Consider the following 21,357-nt stretch of genomic DNA (forward strand, 5'->3'; position numbering starts at 1 on the left):
GCCAAATAAATTTTAAAAAATTAAAAAAATAAAGAGAGGCACTTTAAAAATCACTCCGAGATGCAGCAACCAAAAAGATAATCACTTAAAGTTCACTTAAAAAAAAAAAAGTTCAGCGTACACCTAACAAATAATCATTCATTCTACTCCTGGGTATTTACCCAAGAAAAATAAAAGCATATGTCTATACAAAGACTGTATATGAACAGTCACAGAAGTTTTCACTGTAAGAATCAAAAGCTGGAAACCATCACAATGTCCATCAACATGTGAATGGCTAAGCAAATTGTTATACTCATACAATGGGATACAACTTAGTAATAAAAAGGGATAAGCTACTGATATATGCAATGGCAAGGAACGCATCTTAAAATAATTATGCTAAATGAAAGAAGCCAGGCCAAAAAGCAGTGGGGGTATACTGTACATATGTATACTGTACACTGTATGACTCTATTTATACAAAACTCAAGAAAATACAAACTCATCTCTACTAACAGAAGGGAGATCAGTAGTTGCCTGGGGACTTGGGGGGCAGGAGGGAGATGCAGCAGGGAGGGAGAGAGGGAAAGATTACAACAGGGTACAAGGAAACTTCTGGGGGAGACATATGCTCAGTATCTTGACTGAGGTGATGGTTCTAGAAGTGTACACATATATCAAAACTTACCCAATTATTCACTTTAAATATGCTCAATTTTTGTATGTCAATTATACCTCAATAAAGCTGTTATAAAAAAATAAAAACAACAGCTTATTTGGGATATAAAACTTTGGGGAAAGTTCCTTCTTTCAAATCAGGAAAAGGCAAGGTTAAAGTTCATGACCACCATCCCACACAGAGGTCACTTTTGTATGGATATGATGCCACTGTAAAAAAATAAAAACAAAAAAACCAAGAAACACTTCCTTCTACAAAGCGCAAATGATAGAGGTTTGTCCATTCACATCTTTCAAGCCCAGTTCCGACACAACTTGTTTCTTAAAGCCTTTCGTTATCACTCAAGTAGAAAGTGATTATTCCCTCCTGTGAATCACCATACCACTTACGTTAATTTTCAGATATTAATTCAATACATTTATCCATCCACCCGTCACACATTTACTAAATGCCTCATAGAGGACAGACACAGGCTTGGTGCTAGAAATACAAAAGTGAGTTGAACATAGTTCTTCACTGGCAAGAGCCTCACAGTCCAGTGGCAAAAGACAGATTCATTTTGAAGTAGCAGTAACTATAACAAGTATTTCAACAAACACAAGTACAACAGAAACACAGAGAAAGAAATCCATTTTGTCAGACACACTGTCTTGTACCACAGTGATTTGTTCAGGACTCCATTTCCCTACTAGACTAAAGCTTCCTGAGAACAAGGGGACCATAACTTATTTTCGCCATCTACTAAATTACCTAGCACAGTACCTGGGATGAGTGTTCTAAATATGTATACATATTTGAATGAATGGAAATTCCATTTCACAGGCAGCTACTCTTTGACTTAGCAGGGCCACCATGATGCCAACTTCTCAGGTGAGTTCCAACCTTAATTCACTTTGGCAACCGAGGCAAGTAATTTGAGAGGAGACAAAATCAAAACTCAAATCTAGACCCCCAAATCCCAAAAGAATAGCTAATACCCCTTTCCCCCCAGTGAAGAAAACAGGAAGGAGTAAGAGGTGGGGTAGGGCTTGGTCAGCGGAGATTTAGGACAGAAGAATGACACAGATGAATCAAGGCCCTGTGTGGGTCCCAGGAGGGCCCTGGCTTTGTGTATGTATTGTATCACGTATCCCTCTGCCCAGAGAGTACACATGAACAGCAGTCATCTCATCTGAATAGGAATACCAGTCTCATTGTAAAAGCAATTTCTATGGATTTTATTTGTGACTTTCTGCTGTCCCAAATGATCATAACCCCCTTATCTATGCTCAGTTTCTGAAGGGGCAGAAAGGAAGAACAGATAACTGTGGGGAATTTTAAGTATAGCGTAATGGGAAAACCCAGTTCTCTCATTTTTATCAACATATATGCAATTATGAAATTTCAGTTAAATAAAAAAAAGTAAAAAAAGAAATTTCAGTTAAAATAAAACTAGCACAAAATGAAAACGTCTCAAGTGACAACTAAAAGACTTGCATTAAACATCAAGCAGAGGGCTTCCCCGGTGGCGCAGTGGTTGAGAGTCCGCCTGCCAATGCAGGGGACGTGGGTTCATGCCCCGGTCCGGGAAGATCCCACATGCCGCGGAGCGGCTGGGCCCGTGAGCCGTGGCCGCTGAGCCTGCGCGTTCAGAGACTGTGCTCCACAACGGGAGAGGCCACAACAGTGAGAGGCCCGCGTACTGCAAAAATAAAATAAAATAAAATAAAGGGAAAAAAATAAAATAAACATCAAGCAGAAATCCTTCATAGTTCCCTTAGTGCTACCGAACATGAGAAGAATTTTCCTCTCTTTCTTAAAGACAGAGCAGATTTGCTCCTTGTACTTACATCTACAGAAATAACAGGTCTCAGGAGGGAAAAAGGAGAAATTTATTTTAATTTGTCTGGACCGACCAACCCAACAGATGGCTCCCAGAGAGGACAGGTGTACCCTGGGGACTGGGCTCTTACCTGTAGATAGGGTCCTGCATCACCAGCATCTTGCTCTCATCCCATGTCCACTCCTTCTTCTGCAATAAAAGAAGCTGTAAATGAATAAGTTAGGCTTGTCCTCGGCTACAGAACCAGGGCACACATTGAGCTACTAATGCTTATGCAAACACATGCATTTGCTTCTGGCCTTGTTCCTCCAGTTCCTCTAAGAGGCCTGGAGTCGATTGCTCCAAAAGGCCAAGTGGAAAATGTCAAGCATCTGGTCTGATCAGTTTCCTTCAAGCACTTTAGGAGAGTGTCTCTCAAGGGTGCAGAGGGTAGGCAGGAGGCAAGGGGTCTCAGGAGACTGTGATCTAAATCATACTTTCATGGAGAAATCACCAAGAAGAAAGAAAGATCATACATTACTCCAGAGGAACAGGAGAGGCAGGGAGAACAAAAGGGAGAAGGGGTCATAGAGACTGAATGATGCCATCAAATTCAAATGATATGTGGACCCCAGCCCCCTTCCCTTAAAGAGGGGGAGAAAAGGCTGAACACAAGTCTGGCAATCTAACTAGTACATTTAAAGCCACCCATAAGAGGATACTCATCTGGCTTTGAACCTAACTTTCTGTGAACACAAAGGAGACAGATCCCTAAGCATCTGGGGATGAGGACAGAAATGAGGATGTAGGAAGGTGGGGGGAGAGGATTCTGGGGCAGTACTGGAGACCCCAGATGCTTATGAGGTCAGTAGCAGCCCAACATGTTGGAGAAGCAAGCCACCACATGCCCTCAGGTCCCACCCGTAGGTGCAGGGACAGAGGATTCTGCTCCACCTTCACTGGCCTTTGTCACGGGGCAATGCTGTTCAGGACACCTGGGGAAGAACACACTCAGCTCCCCACGGAAGAGAAAGGGGGTAGGGGGCTCATTACCAGCTGGCAGGGGTGAAAGTCCCTGCACTCTTCTTAGCTGGAGAGCCTGGAATCCCTTGTTACTCCTGGCAAAGGGGGAGTCTAGGCTTCCCACTCAGTCTTTGCTGGCCTGGGTGGTGGGGAGCCCATTTTTCTGTGTTGTCTGGCTGGAAGTTTTCTGCCTTGCTATGCCGTCCCTTCCCTCCTCCTTTGGCTAGAGAGAGAGCAGGCTTTGTTGGGGTTCTGTGCCACATCCAGGTTGCAGGCTTCTTTGGCTCCGAGTCTGGGATATATGAGATTAAAACTAACCTCAGGGAGCTCACGGCTGCGTGATGCTGTGCGTCCCCAGCCAGTCTGCCTTGCCCCACCTTTAAGTTTGTTTTACAGATAATGTCCAGGGTTTTCAGTTGTACTTTAGCAGGAAGAATAGAGAAAAATGCACCCATCCAAAAAGTGAAAAGTCTGGTTTGTATGTTTTTTTTAAAACTCCAGATGCCAGGGCTCCAACTCTTCGGAGTCATTCATATGATGGGTCTAAGCTCACGTGAGGCCCAGTAATCTGTAGCTTTAACAAACATTTCAGGTGATTGTGCTGTGACCCTAGGGTTGACAGCCATTCTTCTATACCAGAGAAAAGGTATAAATTGAAATCACCAACAGGAGAATCTCTTTCACATACAGCATAGTGCTCTGGAGTCTCAGGCCTGGCACAGGAAGGGTCTCCTGACGCTAAAGACAGCCAACAGATGGTGGTCCCATTAACCACTGTCCCTGGCCAAGGCCCACCCCTGGTATTACTCAAAAAACAGCCACTGTGAACTAAACACCTGGATGACTAACAGCAGAGGCTGCTCTGCTTCTGAGGGAATCGAGCCTCAGTTTTCTCATGTTCTTACTATCAAGAAAGTCTGCTCATCCTGGAAGATCCCACATGCCGCGGAGTGGCTAGGCCCGTGAGCCATGGCCGCTGAGCCTGCGCGTCTGGAGCCTGTGCTCCGCAACGGGAGAGGCCACAACAGTGAGAGGCCCGCGTAAAGCAAAAAAAAAAGAAAAGAAAGTCTGCTCATAAGAGTCCTTGCTGCTCTGATGTAATTTTCAAAGTTAACACGAGTTAATAACTCAATGCGCCAAAAAGTCCATAAAACTCTGAGAAGCTGCCCACACCCACTGCCCCTCTGGGAGGAAAGCAGCCCCAGAGAGGGTTCTTTCTGAGTGTGGGTGACTTGACTCATGCTGCGTGCATCTGATGAGCCATCCTTGCTAACCCAGCCGTGACTGATGGGGCTCAGGAAAAGCAGCTGACTGCACGTGAGGAAGGTCAAGTGTCACAGAGGGGCTGGCCAGACCTGCCTAGTCCTTGAGCTCCACGATGAGAAGACCCAGTTCCACCCACTCACATCCTCTCTTTGGAGACTACCAAGTCCTAGACGGAGCCTAGGCTGAACCCCCAGGAACGGTAGGTGGTTTCTGTGACCAGCTGCATACTTTCCACTCAAACAGACTGCACCGCTGAGGAAGAGGAAGCATTGTGTGCCAGCCCATGTTTCCGCCTAGCCTGAAATAAGCCTGTTAAAGTTGATCTGGGCACGACTCCTCCTTGCAAGTCTAAGGAATGCAACTAATACATTCATCAAAAAGAAAGAATAATGAGGCAAAATAATACAGAATAAATACTTTTCTTTCTCTGGAAGACATGAGAAGGATGGAGAGACCAGACTCCCAGGGAACCTTGTGTTAATTTATTAAGGAACATCAGAAGGGTCCACAGCAGGCAGAAAATACTTTCCTTTTTAAAGTGATATCAGCATCTGTATAGAATATCCTGGCCAAAAATAATAAACATCTTTTCACTTACTAATTTTCCTTTTCTAAAAATCCCATTAAAAGCCATTTAAGTAAAATCCATAAAATCCCATTAGATCTCCCTTTAAAGGTCTTGCAGTAATCCTTGCATGAGTCCATTCAATCTATGCAGGGATAAGGAAATTATCAAAATAACTCAAAGGGTTTGGAGGGTAGACGGGACTCAACAATGTTTCAGTTATTCAAGAACCTAAGGCAAATATGGTTGGAGCATTTTCACCCAATCTCCTCAATGCCTGAATGATGCTCCAACACTCTGATAACTAAAGCCTCTCCACTCCTCGTCACACACTCAATATCCTTCCTATCCCACCATCTTTCAAATAAGACCCAGAGCAGTGCAGTTTCTTGAGCAAGGTGTCCCCCTAGTTAATAGCCCAGTCAAGACTAGAACCAAGTTCTCCTGATTTTTTGACCCGTACAGGTACTCTGGTACAATTCAGAGTCAACATGGTATTATCTAAATAGCGTAACTCAGAGGGAGGCAATGCATGTCTTAAAAACGATTTGATTCTTCTCTTTGCTCTGACATTGTTTTACACATCTCCTCCATTTTTCAAACGCTGTAGAGAAAAAAACACACACACAAAGAGATCACCCCCTCCTCACTTTTCTATATGGAAACACTCTTCTATGGAAAAAGTTTTAGGAAAAAAAAGGTTAACGAGAAAGAAAACAGGAAGAAAAGCTACTGATCTACCTTTATGGGATTATAAATCAAAGTTGGCTTCAACCATAAAACAGAGACATATTATTGAATGGTAACTATAGCCAAACTCAGTTGAACTGTCCGCAGAAAACTCACACAGCTCCAAGTTACACCCGAAAACCACGTTTTTTTTTTAGTGCTTGGAAATGAGCCATGGAGTCTTGATAGCTATGTGAGGAAATTTTCAGTTTTGCTACCCACTGTCCTCAATGAGCTATGGTCTCCAAGATATGCCAGGAAATGAAGACATTTCAAGTCCAAGTGGGAGTGGAAAAGGAGATGGAGGGGGGGAAGAGAAGAGGAAAGGAAGAGGGGATACATCTTTAAAGCTGTCAGCACTTCTTTGAGTGCTTTTGAGGGAAAGAGCACCCTTCACAGCCGTACTCACTGCAAACAGCCCAGGGGGACCAGCAGGACTGATCGAAGCTGGTCTTCAGGCTCCTTCCACCTGAAGCCCAGGCTCAGGCAGGGCCTCACTGGTATCACTGGGAGCACAAACAGTACCAGCATTGAGGCCAATGAGTGAGGCCCAGGGTGACAAGATCTACCTCCTCACCAGCTCCATAAATATAAAGAAACGGGGGTAAAAATATGAGTGGGCACAGTACCTAGTGGAGCAGACTGATGCCCTTGGGGCGGCTGTCTGGCATTTTGCCATACATATACAGAATTGGGGTATCACTCCTTTCTCTTACTCTTTGTCCCCTCCGTACCTACAAAGGACACTCAAGGCTCTGTTGAGCCTTTTTTTTTTTTTTTTTTTTGCTGTACGTGGGCCTCTCACTGCTGTGGCCTCTCCCGTTGCGGAGCACAGGCTCCGGACACACAGGCTCCACGGCCATGGCTCGCGGGCCCAGCCGCTGCGCGGCATGTGGGATCTTCCGGGATAGGGGCACGAACCCGTGTCCCCTGCATCGGCAGGCGGACTCTCAACCACTGCGCCACCAGGGAAGCCCTCTGTTGAGCCTTTTAAGAGGCCTCTGAATTAGTTTATTAACCTGTCTCTCTCCATGCCTCTCCCTACCCCAGCAATCTCCCCTTCCCTCCTCTTTTTCTTCTCTTTTAAAAATGAATTCCTTACTCCAAGGTAATTAAAAAGTCATGAGATGTAGAGAGTAGCTTCACTTGAAAGAAGGTTCTGCTTCATGTATTGGCTAGTAAAAAATTTCTGGAGAAAAGAAGATGTTATCACAAGAATGTGCCCCCACAGACCTCCAATTACAGGAAGTTTAACTAACCAAGGGCCCCGGCTGCTGCATTCTGAAATCCATCATTACGTATGTGCAGGGGCCCTGCCCCCAGACAATGACCAGTGTGCGGGGATCCTGAGGAAGCCCATTCCTAGGAGACACAGGGATCCTCTGACAGATGACTCTGGCTTCAGAACTCCCTGACGGCCCTGCCAAACCTTCCTCAGACCGTGCTGTACTCTCAGAGACCTTCACCCAACCTACCTGCCTTCCTTCCTTCCTCTCTCCTTCACTTGGAGTCAGACCCACACTGAAATCTGACAGCTATCCCAGCCTTGCCTCCCCACCTCCTCCCACAGGCATTTAATCCTGTCTTGGCATTTACTTGTTGGAGGACCTAGAATAACACAGAAAGTGAGAAAGTAAAAAAAAAGAAAGATACAGGAAAGTCATATTTAGCTGCTTCACTTTTTGTTCTCACAGGAAATTTCCCAGTTGATATGGGGAAAAAAGTCCTTTCTTCCATTTAAGAACTTTATATATTGCTTCCTTGACACTATCAAAATTGATCTCAACTTTACAGACAAACAATGAGGCTCCGGAAGTTAACTTACTCGGTTGCAAGGCCATCTAGTCCAGGGGTAATTAAAGTCCAACCTGTCTACCTCTAGACCCCACGTTCTCTTTGCTACTCTAAGTGATGAAGTCAGAGGTTTTCACTCTCCACTGCCAGGAAGCTTTTCACTTTCAACAGAGGGAGAGGGTAACAGGCTTTCAGTGTATGCTTTTATAAGACCGCCGAATGAGGTAAGCACATCCTTGAGCTTAGATTCTTCTCTTTTCTTTATCTAATGAGTGCAAATATCCAGTCCTCCATGGAAAGTTACAGCCATTTTGTTATTCCAAAATCTCCTGCCAGGGAATATTATATGGGAACTGGTTCAGAGGTAGGTCTGCCTGGAACAGGGCCAAGAACAGAAAACAGAGTCAGGGATAATTATCACAGAGGTCCTTCTTCCTTTTGGAACCCAGAAATGGATATGGCATTTTTGAAGGTCTTCCCTAGGAACCCAAAAGTAGAGGAAGAATTTGTATTTCCATTTATTTCCTATCCCTACTGGAAACTATCAGTAGGCACATCACAAAGTCTGTCCGCTTTATCATTATTTATGCTCCTGAAAGCAATGGTGACTTCTCAAAAAATAATAAGAAAAAAATTTTTTTAAATCACCTTGCAAAAGCCACATTAACTCAGCTTGGCAAGTTCTCCATGCCTCCAGACAGAATAGGATTAGCCTGAAAACACAGCTACCACCCATCTTAAGGTATAACCTATATAGATATAGAAAACACATTTCAAAACTGAAGCACTTAGTAAGTTCTCACACAATGCACAAAATTCCTAATATGCCTGTTTTAAAACTAGCAGAAAACATGGTAGAAAGAACACTGGACTCAGTTTAGTCCTGGCTCCATAAGTAGCTGGGTGACCTCAGGACCGTTACTGGGCCTCTCTTGTCCTCTGTTACCACATCTAATCAATTAGGGGATAAGACTGGAGCATTTCTAAAGCTCTTTCTCCCAAATTCTGGTTCTATAATTCTAAGTGCCTCCTTTTCTTACCCAAACAGATCTAACTTGTGTGTTTCTATGGGAACTAACAGTACTCTTTGAGCAGGAAACTAGTTTCCTAGTGATGTGATATCCCAGTGACAGGGTAAAGGCTAGAAGTTAAAGACACTGGATTAATTAATTAGGCATTTCCTATAGAGCAGTTTTTCTCTAAAGGATTCTGAAGAGATTAGTACACACACAGCAACATGGTAGTCAGAAGAACCCACTTGGGATCTGAACGAGACAGACCTGGTTCAAACCTCAACTTCACCAATGATGGGACTTGAGGTCTTGGGCAAGTTGCTTAATCTTCTTCTGCAAACCAAACCTTAAAATGGTACCTACCTCACAGGATGGTTGTGTGGATCTAATAAGTATACACTGCATCAAACAAGGCCTGGTAAATGGCAGGGGCTCAATATCAGTGTTGGTTATTATTGTTAGCTGTTCTCATTATCATCTTAGTGTGTAATTACGTTCATCAGCTTGCCCCCACTGGTCTTCTACCCTCTCAAACAGATGAAATAGAATTGGAAAGAAGACATGGTCCCTGGCCCTAAAGGCTCGCAGCCTACGGGGTAAAGAGACAAATAACTATAATGCAATGTTATAGGAGCTATGATAGACCTATGTATGCATAAAGTGTCATTCAAAATAGCTAATTTTGCTGGAAAGGGTCCATATCTAATACCCCTATGTATCCTACCCAGTTCCTTGAACATGGTTGACACACTAAATATTTGTTAATGAGAACAGCAGAGCCTTCCTAGAACAATGCTTTAGGCTATCCCAACAAAGTTACTGGTGTATATGAGAAACCACAAGAAACAGAGGCCCTTTAGGGTCCTTTTGTAGAAAAATCCTTTGGATGAAGTTCAAGACTAATCTTCCTTATTCAGAAGTCCCCTCCCTAGCAAATGGTGCAATAGTGTGATTCCAATACTATAATAAATAATTATTATCATATACACAGGAAAGATCATTACTTGAGCCTAGTTGGGAGTTGAAGAAAATATACTGATTGAGAAACAACAAAGCAAAGCCAATTATCTTAGTAGCTGGGTTCACATCACAAATACAACCTAAGATTCATAAGGGAATTTGAGATTCATTATCTGTTAGCATCAGTTCAAGATAACAGCATTTTAGACACATTAATATAACCAAAAAGATTTTTTTTTGAATCTCAGTAAGAGATGATCACCATATACTTGGCTACTGCCTGCATTAGAATAAAGCACCTGAAGATCAGAGGTACTGAAGAAGTCCTACTCATAAAGTCAGCAATTTCCACTGAGGCCTTTCTACACTTGGGAAGGCTCTCATCCTTGTTTTTTTTTTTTTTTTTTTAAATGGGAAGGTTGACAGAGGAGAAAGAGGAAGAAGAATGTGATAGCCAAAAGTAACAAATGAGACTTCATTTGACCCAACTGCTAAGTACTTAGTTCTTCCTAATTTAATGACCATGATACACAAAACATGTTCATTTACCCAGCTAGCCAACAGCCAAAATCATTGGAAACACACTACACGTACCAGGTGTCCAAGTGAGTGCTGAGCTTACAGAGATGGCCCCTGCCCTTAAAACATTCTCTGGAGCAGGGAGTCCCTGTAAACATGCTTCTCCCCACAGCCCGGAGGCATACCACCATTCAACAGTCATGGACAGGCTAGGCAAAGAGAGGCAGCTTGGTGGCTGCTTTGGGAAGTGCTTAACCTCTGAGGTTCCCATCCTGCCTCAGAAGTTCAGGGGGCAGAAACACACAAACCTATTTGGCCTCTAGGGTCTGCTTTCTCTGTAGCCCAGAAGGTTCTCAAAAACCTGAATAAGCACAGGTGACCTATACATACACATCCAAGCACTGAAAAGCACGGTGCCAGAGCTGGTGCAGAGTAATTGATCTGACAAGGGTAAAGTGATCACCTAATCCAATGCTTCATTTTATAATTGAAGCTCCAAAAAGCAAAATAACTTGCTTAGAACCACACAGTCAGAAAGAGAAGAGCCAGGACTAGAACCCAGGTCTTCTCCTCTCAGCTGAGGGCTCCTTCCAGCATGCCACACTGACCCAGTAAAAAGCAACATGTTGGCCACGCTCTAGCCTTCCTGCATGCTGAATAGCAGCAGTGGCTGGGTCTTGAGGGACTATTTAAATAGATGGGCTAAAGCAGCAATAACTGTAACAAGGACACACAATGGGGGCCGGATACCACCTCAGCTGGAACTGAGAGTTATTCCTGAAAGAGAATGGGACAACTTCTGAGGAAGCCGCCTCTTATCCCCTCCCCCACTGAACCCTGCTACTTGTCTCCACACTTGAATTTAAAGCATTTCCCAAGATCAAGACTCAAAGGGAAAGGTATCAAATAGGGGGAAGGGGTCTGAATGCCAGGATGACAGGAGATGATCCTTGTCACTCATGAGATATCAGGACTGAGCAAGCCAAACAGCTGACTAGGCCTTTGGCCCCTGCCTCACTCTTTGCTCCAGCTGTAGCCTCTCCACACTGTTGCTGGTCAAAGCAGATCACCTCACCAGATAAGGAAAGGATTCTGTCCAGAAGGTAGCCTAGAAAGAAAAGCTATCCCACGCCTACCTCCCCTCCTTCCCTCTTGACCAGAGTTCGTGTCTCAGAGTCACTTACCTTTTTCTTCTTCTTCAGAATCACTTTCACTCCATCCACTGAAACCATAATGCTCACTTTCTTCTTCTTGATGTTTTTGGCTTTAAACTCATACTGCAAGTGAGAAGAGAACAAAGAGCACAATCCAGTTAGATCAGTGCATCTGCACAGCCCCAAAGAGCTCATGACCTGGAAAAGAGGGCCACAGATGGGTCTAGGGAGCTGGTGCAGTTTCTGGGGACATGAAGCACCTCAGGGGATGTAAAAGCAGGTAGATGTCTGTAGGCAGGGGCTCGGCAATATTTGGGCTGGAATAGGGACTCTGAATGGTCACTGGTTTCACCACTCAGCTATCAGGTAGGGCCATGGGAATGGACCTGATCCATTCTATCAAGATGAAAACAGAGCCTACTTTGAAAATCTCATGAGAAATCCAGTACCTTCCCTCAATAACTCATTCTGACATTTAATGACTTTCGTTGTCAGGCAAGTTTTCCTCGTGTCTACCCAAATGCTGCTGGGACTCTAGTTCATCCTCAATGAAGAATAGGAAGAGCCGGCACCCATCTTCAAATCAGGGTTTTTACATACTTAAAGATCATTATGATCTCTAAGTTATTCTCTGCAAGTTCAAGTCCCAAATTCCTTTATCTGTAGGTCAGTCTCCAAATCTACCCATAGCCCCATTAACCTAAAATATTCTAGAGAGTATTCTAAAAAAGGATCTGACTAATGATAGCTATAAGGAAGGGCATTACCTTACAAACCCTATATTCTAAATTTCTATTTGCAATTCTGAATAGGCCTGCTTCAGCCACAACTACACTGCTGAGGGATGCTGGCCCTCATCCTCAATCCCAGATATTTTTCTATCCCAGTTGCTCACTCACAGCCATTTCTTAGGTTTGTGCAGATATTCAGAATGGTGGAATAAGTCTACACTTCCCTCACTGAACTTCATTCTGAGCGCTTACCCATTTTCATCTGGTTCCCATCCCGGTATCACCACCTAGCAAACTTACCTGCCAAGCTCTCTAATCAAAGATCTGGCCTACAGATTAAAAAAATAACAATACAAGACCCCGGGCCAAAATCTCTACTCCAACCTACAGGCTCTCTTCTCTGGGACCTTTTATACTCAAAACCCTTTCCCACCATGCCACCACCCAAGCTTAGTAAGGCGTCTAGCTCCTTGCCTGGACATCTAAAACCTAACTATTTCTACTTGGTATTTTGACAGATATGAACCTAATCCACCCTAACAAGATGAAAACATAACCTACTTTGAAAATCTCACGAGAAATCCAGAACTTTCCCTTGGCCATGCCATTTAATACTCTGATTTTAAGAACTCAGATTAGAGCTTCTTACCGTGTCTGTATTCTATCCCTTCCACTGAAGTCTCAGCTTAGTTTCTTATTCTGTTGCAGAGTTAGTGCTGATGCCCACTGGCTGTCAGCTTCTTAGAGACAAGGATATGACCTAGCTAACTGAGGTGAAATATTTTTCTTTACATCGTCAGGGCAGGTTCTGGTTTACTGCTGATCTGAGTTTCCAGGTGATGGCAACATACATCACTCCCCAGTCTGGTGGTCACTTCTCCCAGCCTCCCAATCACTCTATCCTGTCACTAGCTGTCCTTTTTACCAGCGATCCTGAAAGAAGAGCAAACCGGAGCAGCAGACACATAGGAGAAAGAGAAGAAAACTTCAGCTTCAGACTCTGCTTCAGAGTCTGGGAACCCAAAGCCAATTAAGAGTAATACAATAAAAGAGAGCAAGTGTGTCTGACAGGATGGGGAGAAGTGCTACCTGTACCGGAGTCTGGCTTATAAGAGGGTCTCGGTCACGTAACAGATTTCTCTCTAGGTCAACGGTTGTAAGCTGGTGAAGGCTAGAGTTGTGTGATTGGCATGGACTTCAGGACACAGCTACAATTTGCAGTGTGTCCCCTGACTGCAGCATTCTGCTCAGGTGCAGCACTAGATGAACTGAAATTACCTCTGGGTGGGAGAACTAGCATGAGAATCTGTAAGTTGGCTGACTTTGGCCTTGTGCCTGCTGGGAGAGGTGAACCAGCTCCATTTCCTGACCTCACCCTGCATTTACCTCTGCTCACAAGCTTTCAATGAACACAGTCTTTCAGCTGTGTCTCCCTTGGGGACAAATCACTAAAATCATAGCTGCTCCTGCCGGTCGAAGGAGGGCAGAGAGGTGTGTTTTGATGAACTCAGGGGGGAGACAAGGGCTTAAGAGTCTAGGAAACACCCAGAGGTGGATAAAACCGGCCCTAGACAGGTCAATCCTTGCCTGTTTTATTGTCTTTGCTCTCTTCCAGCATGTCACTCTCACAAGGTCCATGTATTTCCTTCTTCCCTTTTTCCAGCAAAAAAGTCAAAGCACTGAATACTAAGTACCTATCTCTGCAGGGCAGATGTCACCTCCCAGCCCTGGTTTCAGAGAGCATATTGCCTACTAAACCAGACCCTTAAATGTCTTATATTTCCAGGAAAATACTGTAGGTGGCCATATCTCTTTGTTTGGTCCACCACCCTATTGGTTTCATTCTCTCTGGGATCTTTTTAAAATCGGTATCCCCCCACCCAAGGCTCGCAAAAAAATGCCCAACCAGCTCCTTGCTTGTGTATCTGAAACCTGAACTATTTCCACAGTTCGTGTTTTGACAGCGTTGGCCATGCCTTTAATACCCTGATCTTAAGGACTCAAAATGCAGCTAAACATTCTCTTTAGCTGGAACTGGAAAACAGCCTCTAATTCGATCACTGTGCACATACTCCCAGGTGGCTGTTCTATGGTGTGTGGGCACAGTAACTACATGTTACTGTGAGAAGCATGACCACACGATTGCATTATAATCTCAGTAACAGTGACAATACAGGTGCTCCGCCTTACAACAGCTGGTGGAATGCTCTCTGGGGGGCTTCAAAATGAAGAGGGCAGAAGAGGCATGAAATAGGCTTCTAGGCCCTGTTACAGCTGCCAGTATGTACTACCTGACTGCTGCTTAGAAGGCTCTTAGGTTCGACACACTTTGCACTTACTCCACCTGTCTGGTGGTCAGATGTCCCAAACCCTTTCCAACTGAAGAAGAGGTACTCAAATGGTAGTTTTGTTGAAAACTAGGGAAATGAAATCAAGTGTCTGAAAAGGTTTAAATCTTTATTATCATAAAACCGTTCATTTATAGGGCAATTATATTTCACTTGGACAACCATGTTATGGTGCTTACTGTGAGGATGGAAAATGGACTTGGAACAGAGGAGATGCTGGGAGTGACTAGAACAGAGAAAAGAGGCTCACAGGGACAAGCCCTTCTTTTTACCAGACTGTGCTGCTCCGAGGGGCAGGCGGGCCCAGGAGGAAGCATCTGTGTTCCTCAGGATAGGAATCTAGTCTGCCCAGACTTTGCCAGGGGCTGAAGAACAAACAGGACTGCTGATGCCACCGTCTGTGGCCCAGGCCCGCCTCCCACAAAGCCCATGCCAGCTCTGGAGTCTGTGCCAACAGGCCTGGCTCTTCCCCCAGCGTGGCCAGGCTGACCTGATATCTTTGCTTTGCTAGTCAGAACCCCACCAGCAAGGACAGATTAAGCCTTACAGGACCTGACCTTGTAGGGGACAAAACAATACAAGCCCTGGAACACTAACCACTGACTAGCAAGACCAAATGTCTAGGGTTCATAAAAAAATCCTTGGGACCCTGCATGGGAATAGTAGCCCTGGAACTTAGAGTGGTGTGCCAACCAGTGAGGCCCATAAAGGGGAAACTGGGGAGAGGGAGGGGTTCAGATCCAGCAGGAGCCAGGAGTAAACACTCAACCAGAACACTGGCTGGAAGTCAGAGAGCTGCCAACAGAACAGGATATCTCTGATACCCCAACGCTTCTCTGTCCCCAGCTCCCAGAACTACCTCCTAATCTTGTGTGTCTCCAGTTTCAGCCACAGGGTGTCCAAGAAGGGGAAGCAGGAGGTCTGTAACAGGGGAACGAGTTAATGAAGGGACTGGCCCAGCCCTGGGCTTGAGGCTGTACTGCAGAAATAGAAGTAACAGAATCACTTTCTTAGTAGTCAGGAAGGTTGAGGCTGGATACACACACGCACGTGCACACGCACGCACACACACACACACCCTCTTAACAGTCTATTTTCACAATAATGTCTAGCTCCCTAAAGAATCTAGTTTTTTTAAATAAGGATCCTTGGTTCCTCAATGACCTTGTCTACAAACAACTTACCGAGTGATGCACTGTCTCACCAGCTATGTAGGAAGCTGGTCCTCTCACGCGTCTCCATAAAATTTCTTTTTTTTGCCTAGCTCCTTCCCACTGTCCCCACAATGCTTAGTTATGAATCAAGATTTTCAGAGGCTACTTTACCAAGAGAGGAGATTTAGTTTGCAAACACAGAGAGTGATGCTCTTGCTTGGTAAGTCCTCGGCTTATAATCAGCTGTGTTCACCACCTTTCCAGAGTAAGTCTTTGGAGGCTTTGCTTCCTGTTCATGATCACAGGAAATGTAAAAGTGAATTCTACTAGTGCCATTGGGTATTTTAATCATATTCTGCCCACAGTCTTGGTTTCAAGAGTGCAAACACATCTCCACAACAAACCTGTAAGCACCTCAACCAAAGGCAATTTATCAAGGGTTTGTAGGAAATCATTTTGCACTTAACATTTGAAAGTTTAAAAGCTTAGGTAATAAGATACAAAATCTGAGTACGTCCATATTCAGAGCATATTCACAACAGCCCAAAGGTGGAGGCAACTCCAGTGTCCACTGATGGATGAACAGATAAACAAAATGTGTTAGAGACATGGAATAGGATTTACTCAGCCTTAAAAAGGAGATTCTGACACGTGCTACAACATGGATGTAGCTTGAAGACATTATGTTAAGTGATGCTTATGCTAAGCTGGAACAAACAGACAAATATTGCATGATTCCACTTATATGAGGTACCTAAGAATAGTCAGATTCAGAGACAGAAAGTAGAATGGTGGTCTTCAGGGGCTCGGGGAGGGGAGACAGTGAGGAGTTAGCATTTAATGAGTACAGATTTTCAGTTTTGGAAGATGAAAAGATCTGGAGACGGGCAGTGGTGATGGCTGCACAACAATATAAATGCTGTATGTAGATGTCACAGAAATGTACATTTAAGAATGGTTGAAATGGAAAATTTTATGTAATGTATATTTTACCACCATAAAAGATAAAAATCTTGGGGCTTCCTTGGTGGCGCAGTAGTTGAGAGTCCGCCTGCCAATGCAGGGGACACGGGTTCGTGCCCCGGTCCGGGAAGATCCCACATGCCGCGGAGTGGCTGGGCCCGTGAGCCATGGCTGCTGAGCCTGTACATCTGGAGCCTGTGCTCCGCAACGGGAGAGGCCACAACAGTGAGAGGCCCGCATACCGCAAAAAAAAAAAAGATAAAAATCTGAAAACACTGTAACAAACACATTTCTTCTCATCGCAAGTCCCTTTAAATTCTGCTTGCGAAAGAATATTGCTGTTACTCTCCCACATGCTAGTCAAACATGCCATACTTTTCCATACTTCCATGTAATTGCACTTGCTAATGTTTATGCCCAGAATGCCCTCTCCCCCTGCAATCTGCTTCGTGAACTCCTGCTTATTCTTAAAATATCTACTCAGCCTTCTCCACAGAGAAGCCTTGCAGGTCAACGCTCCCTTCCCATATGCTCCCACGGAACTGCACCATCCACGTGGTTGCTTCAGCAATATATGAAGCACTATCACTCACCACTGATTGGCTGTGTATTTTCCCACTAGGCCATGCCCTCCTTGAGAACAAGAAAAATGACTTACACATATTTGTACCCAAGAATATAGCACCAGGACACAGGAGGGTGATAAATGAATGTCAAATAAATTAATGAACACAGTGGTTAAATCAATTAAATAAATTAATTGACAGTGGTTATTCACAGAGCCTGAGAAAACATGACACTGTCCACAAAGGTATAATAAAATAAATCCCCCATAAGTTAATTAATTGATTAACAACTTAAGTTATTAAAACCTAGATTCCATTCCATGGGCATAAGGACTTTAAAAAGATCTGATTTTAATTATTCCAAACTCCACAGCACACTGATAAGTACCTTATCTTTTGCTTGATCCATACTTCATTAAATGAAATAATTTAGAGCTTCCTTCACTGGTCAAGGCTATTCTCAATCATCTTATGGCACAGTTAGAGGTAAGAAATCAGGGGGATGGTCATGCACATGAACCTCTGCTCTCTGGGCTACCCAGCTTCCCTAAGTTCCAGCTCCTGTGCCTATGGAGCCAGAATCTGAAGGACAGGGCACCCAAGAGCCATGGCAGTCCCTGACATTGTTGTGTGGCTCAGTCACTTGTATTGTTCATCCCTATGAAACCTAAGAAATGCAAGACAAAGACCAAAGTTGGTACTGAATCCAAATTCTAGAATATGTGAGGCTTCTTGGGAATACTAGGTAGAGACATTTAGTTCCTATCTATCAAGCTCAAGCCCAGCATAACTTATTTCATCAACAGACGTATCACTGAAAGTTGGGTATAAATAAAATCTCCATAAACTGCACACTACTTAAAGGGAAGCAGAGGAGCTACTTTTTTTAAGAAAGGAATATTCATTGTCATTGTAAAATAAATGGAGAAGTTAAGTATTTACCCAGCTCCGTAGACCAGGGGATCTAAAACTTGTTTTAAATTCCATTCGGGATTCCTGATAAAATGGCAAAATCCCAGACCCAGGCCTCAGAGATGCTCATTCAGCAGATCTGGGATAGGGCCATAAGTTGCCATTGTCTTTGTTTGTTTTAACATCTTTATTGGAGTATAACTGCTTTACAATGGTGTGTTAGGGCTTCCCTGGTGGCACAGTGGTTGAGAGTCCACCTGCCGATGCAGGGGACACGGGTTCGTGCCCCGGTCCAGGAGAATCCCACATGCCATGGAGTGGCTGGGCCTGTGAGACGTGGCCGCTGAGCCTGGGCGTCCGGAGCCTGTGCTCCGCAACGGGAGAGGCCACAACAGTGAGAGGCCTGCGTACCGCAAAAAAAAAAAAAAAAAAAAAATGGTGTCTTAGTTTCTGCTTTATAACAAAGTGAATCAGCTATACATATACATATATCCCCATATCTCCTCCCTCTTGCATCTCCCTCCCTCCCACCCTCCCTATCCCACCGCTCTAGGTGGACACAAAGCACTGAGCTGATCTCCCTGTGCTATGCAGCCGCTTCCCACTAGCTAGCTATTTTACATTTCGTAGTACATATAAGTCCATGCCACTCTCTCACTTCATCCCAGCTTACCCTTCCCCCTCCCTGTGTCCTCAAGTCCATTCTCAATGTCTGCATCTTTATTCCTGTCCTGCCCCTAGGTTCTTCAGAACCTTTTTTTTTTTTAGATTCCATATATATGTGTTAGCATACGGTATTTGTTTTTCTCTTTCTGACTTCACTCTGTATGACAGACTCTAGGTTCATCCACCTCACTACAAATAACTCAATTTCATTTCTTTTTATGGCTGAGTAATATTCCATTGTATATATGTGCCACATCTTCTTTATCCATTCATCTGTCGATGGACACTTGGGTTGCTTCCATGTCCTGGCTATTGTAAATAGAGCTGCAATGAACATTGTGGTACATGACTCTTTTTGAATTATAGTTTTCTCAGGGTATATGCCCAGTAGTGGGATTGCTGGGTCATATGGTAGTTCGATTTTTAGCTTTTTGAGGAACCTCCATACTGTTCTCCATAGTGGCTGTATCAATTTACATTCCCACCAACAGTGCAAGAGGGTTCCCTTTCTCCACACTCTCTCCAGCATTTATTGTTTGTAGATTTTTTTGATGATGGCCATTCTGACTGGTATGAGGTGATACCTCATTGTAGTTTTGATTTGCATTTCTCTAATGATTAGTGATGTTGAGCATTCTGTCATGTGTTTGTTGGCAATCTGTATATCTTCTTTGGAGAAATGTCTATTTAGGTTTTCTGCCCATTTTTGGATTGGCTTTTTTGTTTTTTTGATACTGAGCTGCATGAGCTGCTTGTAAATTTTGGAGATTAATCCTTTGTCTGTTGCTTCATTTGCAAATATTTTCTCCCATTCTGAGGGTTGTCTTTTCGTCTTAGTTATGGTCTCCTTTGCTGTGCAAAAGCTTTTAAGTTTCATTAGGTTCCAGTTGTTTATTTATGTTTTTATTTCCATTTCTCTAGGAGGTGGGTTAAAAAGGATCTTGCTGTGATTTATGTCACAGAGTGTTCTGCCTATGTTTTCCTCTAAGAGTTTTACAGTGTCTGGCCTTACATTTAGGTCTTTAATCCATTTTTAGTTTATTTTTGTGTATGGTGTTAGGGAGTGTTCTAATTTCATTCTTTTACATGTAGCTGCCCAGTTTTCCCAGCACCACTTACTGAAGAGGCTGTCTTTTCTCCACTGTATATTCTTGCCTCCTTTACCGAAAATAAGGTGACCATAGGTGTGTGGGTTAATCTCTAGGCTTTCTATCCAGTTCCATTGATCTATATTCCTGTTTTTGTGCCAGTACTGTACTGTCTTGATTACTGTAGCTTTGTAGTATAGTCTGAAGTCCAGGAGCCTGATTCCTCCAGCTCCATTTTTCTTTCTCAAGATTGCTTTGGCTATTCGGGGTCATTTGTGTTTCCATACAAATTGTGAAATTTTTTGTTCTAGTTCTGTGATAAATGTCACTGGTAGTTTGATAGGGATTGCAATGAATCTGTAGATTGCTTTGGGTAGTAGAGTCATTTTCACAATGTTGATTCTTCTAATCCAAGAACATGGTATATCTCTCCATCTGTTTGTATCATCTTTAATTTCTTTCATCAGTGTCTTATAGTTTTCTGCATACAGATCTTTTGTCTCCTTAGGTAGGTTTATTCCTAGGCATTTTATTCTTTTTGTTGCACTGGTAAATGGGAGTGTTTCCTTAATTTCTCTTTCAGATTTTTCATCATTAGTGTATAGGAATGCAAGAGATTTCTGTGCATTAATTTTGTCTCCTGCTACTTTAGCAAATTCATTGATTAGCTCTAGTAGTTTTCTGGTAGCATCTTTACAATTCTCTACATATAGTATCATGTCATCTGCAAACAATGACAGTTTTACTTCTCTTCCGATTTGGATTCCTTTTATTTCTTGTTCTTCTGATTGCTGTGGCTAAAACTTCCAGAACTATGTTGAATAATAGTGGTGAGAGTGGTATGCCACATCTTCTTTAACCATTCATCGATGGACACTGAGGTTGTTTCCATATCTCGGTTATTGTAAATAATGCTACTATGAACATAGGAATACATACATGTTCTTGAATTCGTGTTTTCATTTTCTTCAGATAAATACCCAAAAGTGTAATAGCTGGATCATATGGTAGTTCTATTTTTAGTGTTTTGAGGAACTGCCATACTGTTTTCCATAGTGACTGCACCAACTTACATTCCCACAAACATGAGGTTTACATGAGGGTTCCCTTTTCTCCACATCTTCCCCCTCACTTATTTCTTGTCTTTTTGATAACAGTCATTCTGACAGGTGTGAGGTGATATCTCATTGTGGTTTTGATTTGCATTTCCCTGATGATGTGATGCTGAGCATCTTTTCATGCGCCTATTGGCCATCTGTATGCCTTCTTTGGGAAAGTGTTTATTCAGGTCCTCTGCCCATTTTTAATTGGCTTGTTTGCTTTCTTGATATGGAGTTATATGAATTTCTTAAATATAATTTGGATAGCAACCCCTTATCAAATATATTGTTTGTAAGTATCTTCTCCCATTCAGTAGGTGAATTTTGTTGGTTTCCTTCCCTCT

General features: G+C 43.4%; 1 protein-coding gene across 7 annotated transcripts in view; it reads right to left on the minus strand.

Annotated features, from left to right (window-relative positions):
* The window catches only part of LOC308611757 (carboxyl-terminal PDZ ligand of neuronal nitric oxide synthase protein), a 310,501-nt gene that overhangs the window by 87,466 nt on the left and 201,678 nt on the right, over positions 1 to 21,357 (minus strand). For 5 of the 7 annotated variants that reach the window (XM_081223783.1, XM_081223786.1, XM_081223787.1 and 2 more), the window contains 2 exons: positions 11,516 to 11,608; positions 2,614 to 2,687 (listed from right to left, as the gene is read on the minus strand). In XM_081223783.1, the coding sequence (XP_081079909.1) occupies positions 2,614 to 2,687; positions 11,516 to 11,608 (167 nt within the window). The remainder of the gene's footprint in view (positions 1 to 2,613; positions 2,688 to 11,515; positions 11,609 to 21,357) is intronic. The other 2 variants (XM_081223785.1, XM_081223784.1) reach the window with 2 other exon arrangements.

The sequence above is a fragment of the Mesoplodon bidens genome (assembly GCF_964165515.1).
Source record: "Mesoplodon bidens genome assembly, chromosome: 2".
Classification (NCBI taxonomy): domain Eukaryota; kingdom Metazoa; phylum Chordata; class Mammalia; order Artiodactyla; family Ziphiidae; genus Mesoplodon; species Mesoplodon bidens.